The sequence below is a fragment of the Myxocyprinus asiaticus genome, chromosome 29 (assembly GCF_019703515.2).
Source record: "Myxocyprinus asiaticus isolate MX2 ecotype Aquarium Trade chromosome 29, UBuf_Myxa_2, whole genome shotgun sequence".
NCBI lineage: Eukaryota > Metazoa > Chordata > Actinopteri > Cypriniformes > Catostomidae > Myxocyprinus > Myxocyprinus asiaticus.
In genome coordinates, this window is record NC_059372.1 from 35,090,319 (window position 1) to 35,106,394 (window position 16,076).

The following is a 16,076-nucleotide window of genomic DNA, read 5'->3' on the forward strand; positions in this document are numbered from 1 at the left end:
TCTCTAGTCCTATTAATGTCACATATTCCCAACCAATTACCATAGCAATAACTGCCATGGAAACTAAATTATCAGAGGAATTAGATAATGTTCTGTTATAGTCTCAAAACAAAGTTTTCCTACAAATTATGGCCACTAATTTACCATCTTAATGTAGAATTTCAGCTCATTAGCATAAAGGATCCATATAAACTGAACTTTTAGTGAATTTACAATGTATTTTCTATGTACATTGCATTACTAAATGTAAAGACGTTCAACACTCATTCCCATGACAAACGGAGAGAGTTAATTATAGTTATAGTGGGATGTCATCCTACTGGGTCTCCAAAGTTCTTGCTCCTATTTCAGGGGCAGAAGAAATCAAATCTGCCCATCTCTAAACAGTAAGTGATCATGACAGATAAATAAAACAGTGATTATGCACAGCCGATGGAAAGACAACTCAGCACTGATCTTTTATCACTGATCCTGCTGTGGTCAATATGCTAAGTGCTTGAAGTGTGTATGCATCAGTTTCTATAAATAGCTTTAAAGTGTGTCATCTCTGCCTGCATGCTATCAATAAAACCTACAAATCTTGCTTGTTGGATCGGAAACTTTCACAGCTGGCTGAGATGACAGAAAAAGGGTCACTGTGATAGTGTAAAAAAAAAGTGCATGCTGAGCTTCCCGTTATCAGTGCATGCAGTGTTGTGAAGTGATTTGGGTCTTAAAGAGGTCATATCATATGTTCATTTAAAAAAAACAACAAACATTTTTAAACTGAAGCCCATTTATGTAAATCAAGTTTTTATGTGCTAGAAATATAGTTTTTCCATGACTATTTTCCACCCAAATTTTGAAACTCAAGCGGGTAGCACAATGGATGAAAAGTGCCACGCAGAATGCATCGGTACAGTGCATGGAGGTGGCAGTATAAAACAGTGAATCAAATCAAAGTACAGATAAAAATGACATACAAAGGTTTTTGCCCTTCTTCAAGAATAACAAAAATTGGAGCTTTTTTTGTGGAGGAACGCACCTTTGGGACAGTTTTGTGAATAAATCTACACGTTCTTTGTGTTTATTCTGCCTAGTGGCTGGAGTTTGTTTTATAGATTATTTTCGGTTATGTAATTTTGTCTCACAAAATTTGTATAGAAACACTGGACTTGAGTAATCCGGCGGGTGCTCTCGTAGGCGTACATGGACTGTTTTGAGTTTAGTGTGATGGACACGCATGTTTTTCTTTTTTCTGTTTGTTTAGTTCGGGGGGAAGTTTTGGGTTTGACTGTTGCACTAATGTTGGAATGTGGTCTTTATAATTAAATTTTTGACACACAATCTATTTTTCTCATATGTCAAAATGTCAAATGTTAATATGAGTGGATTGTCTCTCTCCATGTGGATTGTGAATGGGTTGGGGCACCCCATAAAATGAAGGAATGTTATTTCTTTTCTTAAATATGATAGTGTTTCTTCAAGAAACACATCTTTCCCTGCAGGAAGCTGAGAAATTTGGTAAGATATGGGGTGGACATGTTTTCTTTAGTAAATAAGAGCAGGAGAGTCATTACATTGATAAGTAAACATCTACAATTCAAATGTCTCAAACAAATTAAAGATAAATTAGGAAGAGTCATTATTGTTTTAGCAGAAATTCAGGGGCAAAGGTTGATTTTGGCTAATATTTACGCACCTAATGCTGATGATCCGAGCTTTTTATAGATCTTGAAGGGATGTTGCAAGCCGCTGGCACCCCTCTTGATATAATATTGGGAGGAGACTTTAATCTATTGATGGACTCAGTCCTTGATCATAGTGAAGCAAAAGTGTGTAATTCCCCTAGACACTGAGGCTTCACAGGATGTGTAAATTTCTTGGTCTTACAGATATTTGGAGACTTTTGAACCCATCTGGTAGGGACTATACATTTTTTTCATCAGTCCATAAGATTTACTCTAGAATAGATTTGTTTTATATATCCAAGTCCCTCATTTCATCAGTTGTTGATTGTTCAATTGGAAACATCTTAGTCTCAGATCACGCCCTGGTGTGTTTAGAGGTGTTGCCACAAACAGAGAAAAAGAAATCATATAGTTGGCGCTTTAATGTTTCCCTTTTGCAAAATCCTGATTTCCAACAAATGTTAAAGGCTGAAATCAGTGTTTATATGGAGACCAACTGGTCCTCAGTATCCTCTGTGGGCGTGGCTTGGGAGGCACTTAAGGCGGTTCTTAGGGGTCGGATCATACAGTATGCCTCATTCACCAAAAAATCCAAAGCATGAGGACTCGTGGAGCTGGAAAGGAATATTAAAAGTGCAGAGGCAGAGCTGTAGCGCCAAATGTTGAATGATGGCCACAGTGAATTGACCTGAATGAAATACAGATATAATACTATTTTACCGCGGAAGGTGGAGTTTTGGTTATTCAGGGCAAGACAGTCATACTTTGAATCGGGGGACAAAGCAGGGAAGCTTTTGTCTAGATATATAAAGCAGAGAGAGTCTTTTTCTACCATTCCCTCAGTGAAATCTGCTGGTAATTAAATTTTTACCTCAGTCATTGATATTAATAATTCTATCTTGATCTCTATAGTTCCACGTCTTCGTCTACTGATGAGGATATTAGAAATTTTGTGGAACCATTAGAAATCCCTAAACTAATGAATGAGCAAAAAAATATCTTGATTCAGAGATAACCTTTGAGGAGCTTGGCAAGATAATTAAGGCCTTGCCTACAGGCAAGGCTCTGGGGCCAGATGGCTTTGCCGCAGAGTTTTTTTTAGATCTTATACTACAGAACTGGCTCTACTTTTGTTAGAAGTTTATACGGAATCATTAAAGAATGTGTAAGAGTTATCGTCCAATTTCCCTGATCCAGGCTAGACATTAAAATATTGTCAAAGATTTTGGCTAATCGATTAAGTTATGACATCTCTTATAGATCAGGTGGGGTTTTTTCGGGGCCACAGCTTTTCTGATAACATTAGGCAACTCATCAATATTATGTGGTCACTGGTGAATGATCAGACTCCGGTCGCGGCCATCTCACTTGATGCTGAAAAGTCGTTTGATATGGTAGAATGGGATTATCTTTTTAAGATTTTGGAAATATACGGGTTCAGGAATACTTTTATTGGATGGATTAAGTTGCTTTATTGACACCCGGTAGTGGTGGTACAAACAAATGTATTAATTTCAGATTATTTTACTCTGGATAGTAAGTTATTGTTCTGTTTTGCCCTGGAACCATTAGAAGATGATTATCCAGGGGTGGTGGCGGGAGGTGTGGTGCATAAGCTTTTGCTTTACGCAGATTATATTTTATTATTTGTCTCCGACCCAACTAGATGTATGCCTTGCCTCCACAGAATTATTAATTCCCTTAAGTTCTCAGGATACAGAGTTAATTGGTCTAAGTCCGAAGCTTTGGCTCTGACAGCATACTGCCCAGTAACGGCTTTCCAGCCCGGCGCCTTCCAGTTGCCCAAACAGGGCATTAAGTATTTGGGCATTTTATTCACAGCAAATCTGTCTGATTTGATTAGAGTTAATTTTGATCCCTTAATAAAAAGGATTGTGCAGTGTGGGTAGGTGGGCTTCATTACATTTATCTATGATTGGGAAGGTTAATGTTATTATGAATTGTATTCCAAAATGTAACTACCTGCTACAATCTCTCCCTGTAGATGTCCTCCTCTCTTATTTCAAGCAATCTGATAGCATAGCAAAGACCTTCATTTGGAATGGTAAGCGTCCCAGTTACATAGGCCGATTGACAAAGGTGGGCTAGGCCTACCCAAGATTTTGTTTTATTATATAATGCATTCGGTCTCAGACATTTGGTTCATCGGTCGCTTCCACCTGAAAGAGCCCCTCCCTGGTTTTGTATTGAACAGGAATTTCTTGCCCCTATTCCACCATGGCAAAGCCTTTCTATCAAACTAATCAGAGAAGTTACACTCCGTTATCTCGCATTTGCACTCGGTATGGAGAAAAGTGTCCAGAGCGTTTAATTCTGACATTTATTTTAATGTCGCCTCAAGCATATGGCTGAACCCAAAATTATGTATTGATAAGTCCCCTTTCTGCTGGTCAGAGTGGATTGTGAGGGGGTTACTACACTCGGTGACCTATATGAAAGTGGAGTGTTTAGATCTTTTGAAAATTTGGTTCAACATTTTGGGATTCCCAGATCTCAGTTCTATAGGTATTTACAGCTGCACTACCTGCTCTGTAGTGTTTTTGGGAGTAGTATACACCCCCCTAAAGCGGGAGGTGATTACTGCTTTTGGAAAATGTCATGAGACATTGGTTTATTACTCCCTGTTAATTCGGAGTCTGGGGGACGGAGCTCTAACTTCTATCAAGAGATTATGGGAGAAAGATTTAAACTTGGTATTGGAGGAGGGAGTGTGGGCTAGGATTCTAAAAATGTCAAGTCTGTATCTAGAGATGCAAGGGTTCGCCTTATGCAATTCAAGGTTTTACATAGATTCTATTGGACCCCGTCTAGATTGTATAGGCTTGTGGAGGATTGGGTCCTAACCAGTGTTATGGTCACCAGACAGGTGATTTTGAGGGGTTGGAAGTCAGCTGGAGCGCCCCCATTTCAGGACTGGTGCTCGGAGATGGGGAGGGTGGCGGCTTAAGAAGAAGGGTCATAGAGAAGAATGGGTAATTTGGATTTGTTTGTTGTGAAATGGGGTAGATACTTGCCGTTCTTGGAGGATTCTCGGGGTGGAACAGTGGAGAGAAAGGTAGTTATTAATGTGTGTGATTTTTATATATTTTTTTATTATTTGTTTTGTTTTTTTTGCTTTTTGTATGTGCTCATGTATGACCACAGGGGTGTTTGTTGAGGGTCAGGGTGTGGTTGGGGATGGGTGGTAGTGGGTGTTAAAAGTTGATTCCGTGTATTTATGTTTTGCTTTTCTGTGTTTGAATAAAAATGTTAATCATAATTTTTTTTAAAAAAAAGAATACAAAAAATGTACATTGCTTTGCATTGTTGGTGTATGAAAAAAAACCCTGAAAGATTATAAAGACACAAACGAGGTTTATGTACAACTACTTTATTTCAATATTCGTACAAATTTATATACTCAGCAGACAGTATGCAGTACAACGCCCCCTAAATGCTAGGAGGGCAAAACTTAATGCATTACAAACTCACTAAAGGCAGCGGTACAAATCAGCAATCAACAGAACTGCCACTTATTGAAATAAGAATAAAGACCAATAACAATAAAGCTCCAGAAAGTAGCAGAGTATTCAAAATAATCTGAGGTTTTAAGGATTTCCACTGTACAGAGGGAATGGAAAAATGGCAAAATTGTATGCCTATAGATTTGCTAGTTAATGTAGTTTGCATTTTTGCTTTTTATATCTGAAAGACACTGCTCTCTATGGTAAATATAAGTGTTCTTTGAGCTATAGATCTTAGTTGCAGTTATTGGGATATCTGCTTGTATCTGTAGCTGATATATGAAATTGCCAAACACAGATGGTGTAGTGCGTTTTAAGTGGAACTCTTTGCTAGAAAGGGGCTTCTGGTATAAAACTTAATACAGCTCTCCAGACTGATCAAAATGTAACCGTTCTGAATTAGCAGTTGTAAAACCTTTCTAAGAAAGATCTAAACATAAGCAATAATAATAAGAATTCCTATGTTACATTTTAAATAGGGACATGCTAGTTAGTAGCTCTTGTTCTAGAAATAATACAATAATAGAGCCATAAATTAAAATGAACGTAATAGTAGCCACTGCCAAATGATAATCAAGACCAGCAGAAACACACTAAAAGAGAAAGAAATCAGTTCAGAAAATGAAGTACAAAAAGATAAATATATGACACGTAGGAGAAGTAGTTTGGTCGTCTCTATAGTAAAAACACAAGGGGCAAGGAAGACTTTAGAGAGCGAGAAAAGGGAAAAAAGACCTTCTGAATAATGTTTAATATAGAACAGACTTCAGCAAAATATATACACGAGAAGCATAGAGACTGAAAAACTAACCGCTTTCTCCAAAAGACGACACAAATATAAAAGAATGGAGTAATAGAATAGTGAGCCAATCAAGATCAAGGTAAAAACAACAGCAAAATATTAGTGTGTGTCCATGCAGTGGTAAATATAGTAACATTTTAAATACATGGATTACAAGTCAAACATTGCATCCCTTCATTAGAACAATCCCAAAGATGGTGGTTCTGGATGCTTTAGCAGGAGACCTCCATGGTTTGTGGTCTGGTCTGGTTGTCGTGGATGGAGCCGCCAGTGGCGCCCTCCATCTGTGAGCTGGTATGTGCGCGGCTGCGAGAGCCATCTGCTGAGCTCATACTGGAAGCAGAGTGGGTGCGAGACCGTGCCAAACGGGTCATACTAGCAGTGGGCACTGAGAAAGAGAGAAAAGAAAAATCGAAAGGGGTGAAAACATGTAAGCACTCCTGAAGCTGCTTTTAACTGAGGCATGACTAGAGGGAGGATCCCGAATGAGGGGCATGTTGTTGACAGTAAAGTCAGTTTTGTGCACTCTGCATTCGGATCCAAACATATGGATGTCCAGGAAGGGGAGAATAATGAGTCTCCTTACATTTAGTGAACTCCTGCACATCTGTACCCTTATAATATAGACTGATAAAGTTTCCTCTGAGAATTTGAGATTGTGAAAAGATGCACTCTGTAATTTTTTGTTTATATTATGCTGACACTTAATGGCATTGCACGCAAGAGCAAAACATTCAGAGTTTCCGATGCCACTGTAGAAATGTGCTATTTGTAGTCAGCCATGATAATTTTACTCTGCAAGTGAAAGCATCCAATCACAAGAGATTATCATGATAAAGTGAATAATATTTGACTGGTCATGTGATTCACTGATCAACCTAGCAGTGCTCATGAATGTGCACCTAGCTATCGCATGCCCTTTTGACATTTAATTATGTGCAGGAAATTAATTTATAGATATCAACAATTAATTTTCACTAGGTTAAATGATAATTCTTGATATCAGCAATGAAATTATTACTAGTAAAAGTGCAAATTTTTATATCAGTAAGTAGGTTTGCACAAGTAAAAACATTAATTCTTTACACAATGACATCATTAATCACAGAATGACCCATTCTTGATATAAAAAAATGTAACTAGTAAAAAATTACATTTTTATATCATTAACTGCATTCTCAGAATTTTACAGTGATCTGTCATACACTTCTGTTCAAAATGCAATTACAGATATCTATAATTTCTTACTAGTTGAAATACCAGTTTCTCATATCATCCATTTACATCTTACTAGTAAAAATCCTTTTTTTTTTTTAAGCCAATAGTTATATTGTTACTAGTACAAATATCCATTCCTGATATCAACAGTTGAATTACATCTAGTGAAAAGGCTCATTTCTGATCTGCAAATTGATTTCAACATGTTGGATTTGGTATTTCAGATATCTAGAAATGGACTTCACATATCTATAAATTAAAGAGAAATTCAAGATATCTTAAAATAATGTTTTTACTAGTTACAATGAAATCTAAACTAAAACATTGCCACTACTGAAAACCAAATTCAATTTCAAGCCCGTTTCAAAAATTACAAGTTGTAATTAGATAAGGCATAGACTTTTGCACTAGTAACAATGTAATTATTTATATAAAAAAATTATAATTTTTACTAGTATAATATGTGAAATTGTAATTTCAACTAGTAAGAAATGATAGAAATCTGTAATTGTGGTTTGAATTGAAGTGAATGATAGATCATTGTGAAAATTTTACTAGTGAAAAGGCAGTTACAGATGTCAACTTTGTTACTAATTGAAATTTCAATTTTAAAAAAATTTACTTTTACAAACGTAATTACTGATATCAAACTTTCACTTTTCTACTGCTTATTTAAATGTTTCAATCACAAAAGCAATCACAGCATAGACCACCTTTAATGATAATTTTACACTGAATCCCAATAGCATACTTCTAAAGCGATGTTCACACTGACAGTGATTAATAGCAACAAAGTGAATGAAAGTCATTCATTGTCAATGCAAATTGCTGACTGGAGGCTACATGATTGGCAGAGACTGTATCAAAGTTGAGCAGACTTCCATTTCAAGTAAAATGAACACAGAAACAATGCAGAAACTACCAATGGAAGTGAGCACAGTGGAGCTCAAGTGATCCTCCTGATAAAGTTGGATACAGTAGTTGAGTTGGGATGCCTACCAACAACCATTAGTACAATGACATACAGTGATTTAATTGCGGTCAGTGTGAACACACTGACTGCAGTGTGAAAAATATGCATTGCACCAGTGATGGGAAAGAACATGCTTTTGAGTGAGTAGCAAGACAGTACACTAGTACTGGGATATACAAGAATGCAGCGGCGGCCGTGCATTTCAAGTCTAGGCCTTCAGTGTGATTCATGCCATTAAGAAAAACACAGTTTCACAATGAATAAGACACCCTATGCCTTTGGGCATCATACGTTATATCGCAGCTAACTAGTAATACCAATTGACATTTTAAAAACTCGTCCATGCACGAAAGCCAGAACTTGAAACGACACTTAATGATCAAGCAAGCCTAATTTTCACTGCAACATGAGTGTTTTGTGAAATGAACGTCTCCCGAACAGACATTCAGAAATCATAATTTTTCATATGAATCTACCAAGGAGGTCTATAATACCTGGAAAAATCTATCTAATAATATTTGTGATTTAAATGTTGCTTGTAATAAATTTCGTTTCATCAGGGTACACGGTTATGCAGCGTTCCTTTCAAGCTGGATGTGGGATATTCCTACTTGATATCTCCGACCAAATATGCATTCCATTTCCCTGATATTCGGAACTGCAACGCTCCCGTTAGCTTAGCAGGTGTTTGACTCTCATTAGAGATGTCTCCTAGCAACACAACTGATAAACAATGCTGCAGCGCTAGCATTTGTGCTTCAGGTGTACAATTATCAAAAGAGATTATAATGTTTTATACACCTGTTTCTGCAGGCGTTTGTTAAACAAGCTTTAATATCATATAATGTGGAAACAAACTCATTTATCGATATTACTTAATAAAGTGAATGTTTATCACTTACTTTATATCTCCCTGAGTGTCGACACATTTGTGTGACATCATGCCCCTGCATCTCGGGGAAATCAGAGTTGAGAATTTCTGCACGAGCCTACAAGTTGTAATTCTGACTTAAAGATGCATTCCATTGCACTTTTACTAGTAGGAAGTTGTAAAATCCGACTTTCTGAGTTGAATGGAACGCAGCACTACTTTTCAAAACTTGATCCAACACTGAATTCTCAAGCAGCCTAATTTACACTTAGAAAACTCCTGATGTTGCTATAGCAATGCAAACAGCACTTACCAATTTGCTTGAAGTGAAAATCAGTCCTCCTTTCCTGTTTAATAAATTAAACAATCACACGGTCATGCAGAACATCTTGTGTTTTTAAATCCATAAGGATCTCTTTCTCAACGGCGATAGCGGTAGTGATGACAGCCGACTGTTAGCAAGATCTCACACTCTTCGCTTTCAAATTACATCATTTAAAGCGTGATTGCGTCACTCAAGGCCAGCTAGAAGGCCTTGACCGGGAAATGTCCTAAAGATCACACCCACCAAGAACAAATAAATCAATCTGATTGGCTGGTGAATCTGACAATCTGACTTTAGTTGCTCATTCATTTGCACTGTTGAGGGATTCTGTGGAAATTCTGAAGGCCTGATGGGGTGGAGCTCAGACTCATGCGCTGCTTCGGGCATGCGATTTGTGAAACAGTTGTCACACTTTGCTTGTAAGCATCAAGGAATAAATTCTGACTGGATAAACTTTGTTTTTCTCTATTTGTTTGTAGATTAATTAAGAGTGGAAAGTGATAAAAAATAAAATAAAAAAAAACATAGGCAAAAAAGGTGATTGAGAATGAAAGGATGAAAAATATCTATTTATTTGGCATATTAGGCCAGCAGAGAAGGCTTTGCTGGCCCTGAGAATTCGTCACTGCTAGAATGTCCTAAAATAGTGTCTTGGCTTGGCACAACATAAGAAAATGATGCAAACCAATCCTCCCATATAGTGCAACAGATTGTCTGCAATTTTAGTATATATATATATATACTAGTGTATATATATATATATATATATATATATATATATATATATACATACACTATATTGCCAAAAGTATTCGCTCATCTGCCTTTAGACGCATATGAACTTAAGTGACATCCCATTCTTAATCCATAGGGTTTAATATGACGTCGGCCCGCCCTTTGCAGCTATAACAGCTTCAACTCTTCTGGGAAGGCTTTCCACAAGGTTTAGGAGTGTGTTTATGGGAATTTTTGACCATTCTTCCAGAAGCGCATTTGTGGGGTCAGACACTGATGTTTGACGAGAAGGCCTGGCTCGCAGTCTTCGCTCTAATTCATCCCAAAGGTGCTCTATCGGGTTGAGGTCAGGACTCTGTGCAGGCCAGTCAAGTTCTTCCACACCAAACTCGCTCATCCATGTCTTTATGGACCTTGCTTTGTGCACTGGTGCGCAGTCATGTTGGAACAGGAAGGGGCCATCCCCAAACTGTTCCCACAAAGTTGGGAGCATGGAATTGTCCAAAATCTCTTGGTATGCTGAAGCATTCAGAGTTCCTTTCACTGGAACTAAGGGGCCAAGCCCAGCTCCTGAAAAACAACCCCACACCATAATCCCCCCTCCACCAAACTTCACAGTTGGCACAATGCAGTCAGACAAGTACCGTTCTCCTGGCAACCGCCAAACCCAGACTCGTCCATCAGATTGCCAGATGGAGAAGCGTGATTCGTCACTCCAGAGAACGCGTCTCCACTGCTCTAGAGTCCAGTGGCGGCGTGCTTTACACCACTGCATCCGACGCTTTGCATTGCACTTGGTGATGTATGGCTTGGATGCAGCTGCTCGGCCATGGAAACCCATTCCATGAAGCTCTCTACGCACTGTTCTTGAGCTAATCTGAAGGCCACATGAACTTTGGAGGTCTGTAGCGATTGACTCTGCAGAAAGTTGGCGACCTCTGCACACTATGCACCTCAGCATCCGCTGACACCGCTCTGTCATTTTACGTGGCCTACCACTTCGTGGCTGAGTTGCTGTCATTCCCAATCGCTTCCACTTTGTTATAATACCACTGACAGTTGACTGTGGAATATTTAGTAGCGAGGAAATTTCACGACTGGACTTGTTGCACAGGTGGCATCCTATCACAGTACCACGCTGGAATTCACTGAGCTCCTGAGAGCGGCCAATTCTTTCACAAATGTTTGTAGAAGCAGTCTGCAAGCCTAGGTGCTTCATTTTATACACCTGTGGCCATGGAAGTGATTGGAACACCTGAATTCAATTATTTGTATGGGTGAGCGAATACTTTTGGCAATATAGTGTATATATATATATATATATATGATATATATATATATATATATATATATATATATATATATATATATATATAAACATGAACGGGTTGATATTTCAAAAGTGCAAAAGAAACTGTATCCCAACATCTTTGACCGCTTACTTTTAATGAACTACGATTTGAGAGGCACTCATCACAACAAACTTTATAGGATGGATAGTCTGCAAATTGGGATTCAGTTCTATTCACCCTATAAGAACAAATTCTAAATTTCTAAATCCTGAGGTCACAGAACTACCCTGTTTGAACACTGCAGTCATTATTCTCCCATGAAGGAAAGAGAACCCTCGGGTCAGGATCAAGCTCAAATTTGACCGCTGCAGCAAAATGAACAAAGAAACTGCAGACAATGCAGAATGTGGCATGCAGAATAAAGGCATGTTATGTGAATCTGAAAAGCATAGAAAAAGTAATAAAACAATTGTTGATAAAGTGAAGATAACAGTGTGCATGAACATACACACACTCTCTTTGAAAGCTTATAATTTACAAACACTGACAACATAATGATGTATGTTCTTATCATGCTGTACACACAATGATGCAGAGACAAAAAGACATTTTAATGGATGTGATTATGACAAGAGGGACTTGAATGGACAGAAAGTGAGGAGAGGAAGCACGGGAGGTTGAGTAGATGGGCTTAGACGCAGTTAAAGGTGCTGGCTGATCTCCTGGTACCTGATTCGTTGTTCAGGTGGCTGAGCAGAACATGGGGGACTGTTGGCATTGAATGTAAAGGTCAAGGAGAAAGAGAGAGGAGGGAAAACAAACAGAGGAGGAAAAAGGAGGGATAGAGGAAAGGGAGAGATTATTTGGTGGCACTTTTTGGAAGAGGGAGGATAGAGAACAGGAAAGGCAGAATAAGCAGAAGCTAAAAGGAAAAGACGCAAGTAAAGTAGGGGAAGTTAGACTTGGTGATGGGAATAGCCTTGATATCCAGTGTTGAGAAATAGTCAAAATGCTAATTATTTGGCAGCCAGTGGCCAGAAAACAAGTAATGGTTATGATTCCATTTTGGATATATTTATTTTATTAGGTATTAATATGAATATCCTTTAACTGTCTAAGTGTGTACACTACAAATAATAATAATAAAATATAGCTGCAAGCAGCCATTGTTGGGCCAAGCCCCCTAAATGGCCTAATTGGCCAACAGGACACATTGACTCAGAGTGATTATGTATGCATATTGCCTGAGCCAAGAACTTAACACAGTGTGCCACTTTGTTTAACATGTCTTACTGATGGCAATGAGATATTCCAAGGTTAGAGTCAGCACACAGAACAGCTGGTTATCTTTTGAACTATAGGTGGCACTGTCTCCAACTGCTCAGGTACTTTCAGGACATGATGTCATTGATGCATACCAATTTTCTTTAAAATCTGACAATGCATTCAAAAGATATATATTTATAACAAACCATATTTATCAGAAAACAATCATAAGATGAAGAAAAACAAGAATAATACCTGCAAGCAGATCTGGGATAAGCCCTGCATTTATTCAGTAAGCACAATGCAAAGACCTCCAGTACAATATAAAATCCACTGTAAGACTGGTGTGAAGTGGGTATCAATCCCACAACCTTTGAAATTTAAGTCCAGTGCTTAACACACTGTGCCACTCAGTTGACATGGCTGACTAATGGCAAAGAGACTTGCTGAGGTTAGAGTCAGAAACAAGTGTGGGTTATCTTTTAAACTATAGGTGGTGCTGTCTCTAAATTGCTCAGGTTTCAGGCCAATGGGTTCAAACAATAAGCACAAAGAAAAATGCATTTTTGAACTGGTGGTGGCATAAAAGGGTTTGTCCTAGAGACCCCAAATTCTGTCTGGTGGTTATTCATGCACACCTCTATCAGTGTACCAAATGTCATCATTTTTCTATGTACAGTTCTATGGGCTGCCATAGACTCCATTTACAGGACCCAAAGAGTGGCTATGATGTATACTGCAAATGCACAATGGTTTATGAGTCACCATAAGCAGGGTTTGAACCTATAACTTTCCATATTACATCACTGTGCACAATCCACTGCACCATGCTGCCACATGTATGACAGCCACCAAAGGGACATAAGCTGAGAGAAAGCACAGCAGTTACCATGATCAACTTTATACTGATGTAACCTTTTAACAAAGATGAAAATCAAAATTTAATTAGCCCTGCAACCATTCCGTAAGACCAATACAAAGAGCTACAGTACAAGAGAAATCAACCCAGATGACCTATCTAGGTTGGGATTCAAACCCACAACCTTTGGAATTATAGTCCAGTGCTTAACACACTGTGCCACTACGAATGACAAAGAGACTTGCCGAGGTTAGAGTCAGAAACAAGCATGGGTTATCTTTTGAAATATAGGTGGCACTGTCTCCAAACTGCTCAGGTTTTTGTGTTGAAGTTGCATATTAATTAAGAAAACTAATTTCAAACACGTGGAGCCACTGTCCACTGATCAAGTTCAACCAAAGAGCTATTTTTAAGTGCAATACCAGAATAAACTGATGATTAATTTACAATTAATTAAAATATATTCTGAATATTTATTTTTCCTAATATTTTTGTGGTTTTTAATGCTTAGTATTGTGGCATTAGCTTAGCAACATGTTAATGGCAAACTCTATTGAAATCTTACATGGAGTGCATCAGATAAATTACTTATGAGGTTCCATTTAAATTATAATGCTGCCCAAGCATAAGGCAGTAGATACAGTAGCTCTACAGGTTTTGGAACAGCGCTACAATCTTAACATAAATACCCTCATGAACATAATCTGTTGATCTGATTCTGTTCATATAATTGTCAAGACTGTGAAAAAAGTCTGTGAAAGTATAAAGAGATAAAGTGTTTGTGAAGGGCGGGTTTGTAAAACAGTACCCAAGAAAAGAACGAAAACTTCAAACACACTTAACCAATTCAAAACACAAAGTGGAATTTACCAGTGACACCCTTCCTCTTCTGAAATACAAACATGTCAATGACAAAATAAACCAATCAATATTAGTCTATTCTTTATGACTCACTCTACACATTCTCAAATATTTCCATAGAAAAAAAAAAAAAAAAAAAAAAAGATACCCTCATAGATGTGTTAGGTATGTTTCCGGTCTGAACCAAAGGTTAACATGAAAAGTTCGTTAAAATCACAAATAATCAAATAAAATAATAAATAATAATTTATCACTTTATATAATTAGTAGTAGTAAACACACTTGCAAATTTTTACCAACGGTGAAATGGCAGGATAACATTTCATAAAGTGTGTTTACATGCACACCAATATGCTGATATTTACTAAAAATCAAGTTATTTAAAAATAAAAAAATAAAAAAGTGTATCCCCTTTTCTCCCAATTTGGAATGCCCAATTCCCACTACTTAGTAGGTCCTCATGGTGGTGTGGTTACTCACCTCAATCCGGGTGGCGGAGGACAAATCTCAGTTGCCTACGCTCCTGAGACCGTCAATCTGCGCATCTTATCATGTGGCTCATTGTGCATGACACCGCAGAGACTCGTGGAGGCTCATGCTACTCTCTGCGATCCATGCACCACTTATTACATGCCCCATTGAGAGCAAGAACTACTAATCGCGACCACGAGGAGGTTACCCCATGTGACTCTTCCCTCCCTAGCAACCGGGCCAATTTGGTTGCTTGGGAGACCTGACTGGAGTCACTCAGCACGCCCTGGATTCGAACTCGCGACTCCAGGGGTGGTAGTCAGCGTCAATACTCGTATTTTTAGGCCTACCTTCAAACTCAGTGCCTCTTTGCTTGACATCATGGGAAAATCAAAAGAATCAGCCAAGACCTCAGAAAAAAAATTGTGGACCTCCACAAGTCTGGTTCATCCTTGGGAGCAATATCCAAATGCCTGAAGGTACCACGTTCATCTGTACAAACAATAGTACACAAGTATAAATGCCATGGGACCACACAGCCATCATACCGCTCAGGAAGGAGACGCATTCTGTCTCCTAGAGATGAACGTAGTTTGGTGCAAAAAGTGCAAATCAATCCCAGAACAACAGCAAAGGACCTTGTGAAGATGCTGGAGGAAACAGGTAGACAAGTATCTATATCCACAGTAAAAAGAGTCCTATATCGACATAACCTGAAAGGCTGCTCAGCAAGGAAGGAGCCACTAATATTTGGCAATACTACCAAATACTAACAAAGTGTATGTAAACTTCTGACCCACTGGGAATGTGATGAAAGAAATAAAAGCTGAAATAAATCATTCTCTCTACTATTATTCTGACATTTCACATTCTTAAAACAGTGATCCTAATTGACCTAATACAGGGAATGTTTTCTACGATTAAATGTCTGGAATTGTGAAGAGTTTAAATGTATTTGGGTGTATATAAACTTCTGACTTCAAAATGTATGTGTGACTGCACCTTAAGATTGAAATCCTAGAATTGTCCCTGGTTTATATTGTTTATTTGTATTTAAGTTTAATAAAATTAGTTCAAGTAATTTTCTGCATTGAGGTATTTCATTATTTTGACAGTTTTTACTACAACCTATCTGGGCTTTCAGTGCCCTTTAAGTGTCAAAAATTCACAGTAAATAAACACACATGACAAGGCGAACATGAATAACCC

The 16,076-nt window shown here is 38.1% G+C and overlaps 1 protein-coding gene across 3 annotated transcripts in view; it reads right to left on the reverse strand.

Annotated features, from left to right (window-relative positions):
• Positions 1 to 5,045: 5,045 nt before the first annotated feature.
• LOC127419964 (protein NDRG3-like) overlaps positions 5,046 to 16,076 on the reverse strand; it is an 85,307-nt gene continuing 74,276 nt past the window's right edge. For all 3 annotated transcript variants that reach the window (XM_051661827.1, XM_051661826.1, XM_051661828.1), the window contains one exon: positions 5,046 to 6,384. In XM_051661827.1, the coding sequence (XP_051517787.1) occupies positions 6,209 to 6,384 (176 nt within the window). In that variant the 3' untranslated portion in view covers positions 5,046 to 6,208. The remainder of the gene's footprint in view (positions 6,385 to 16,076) is intronic.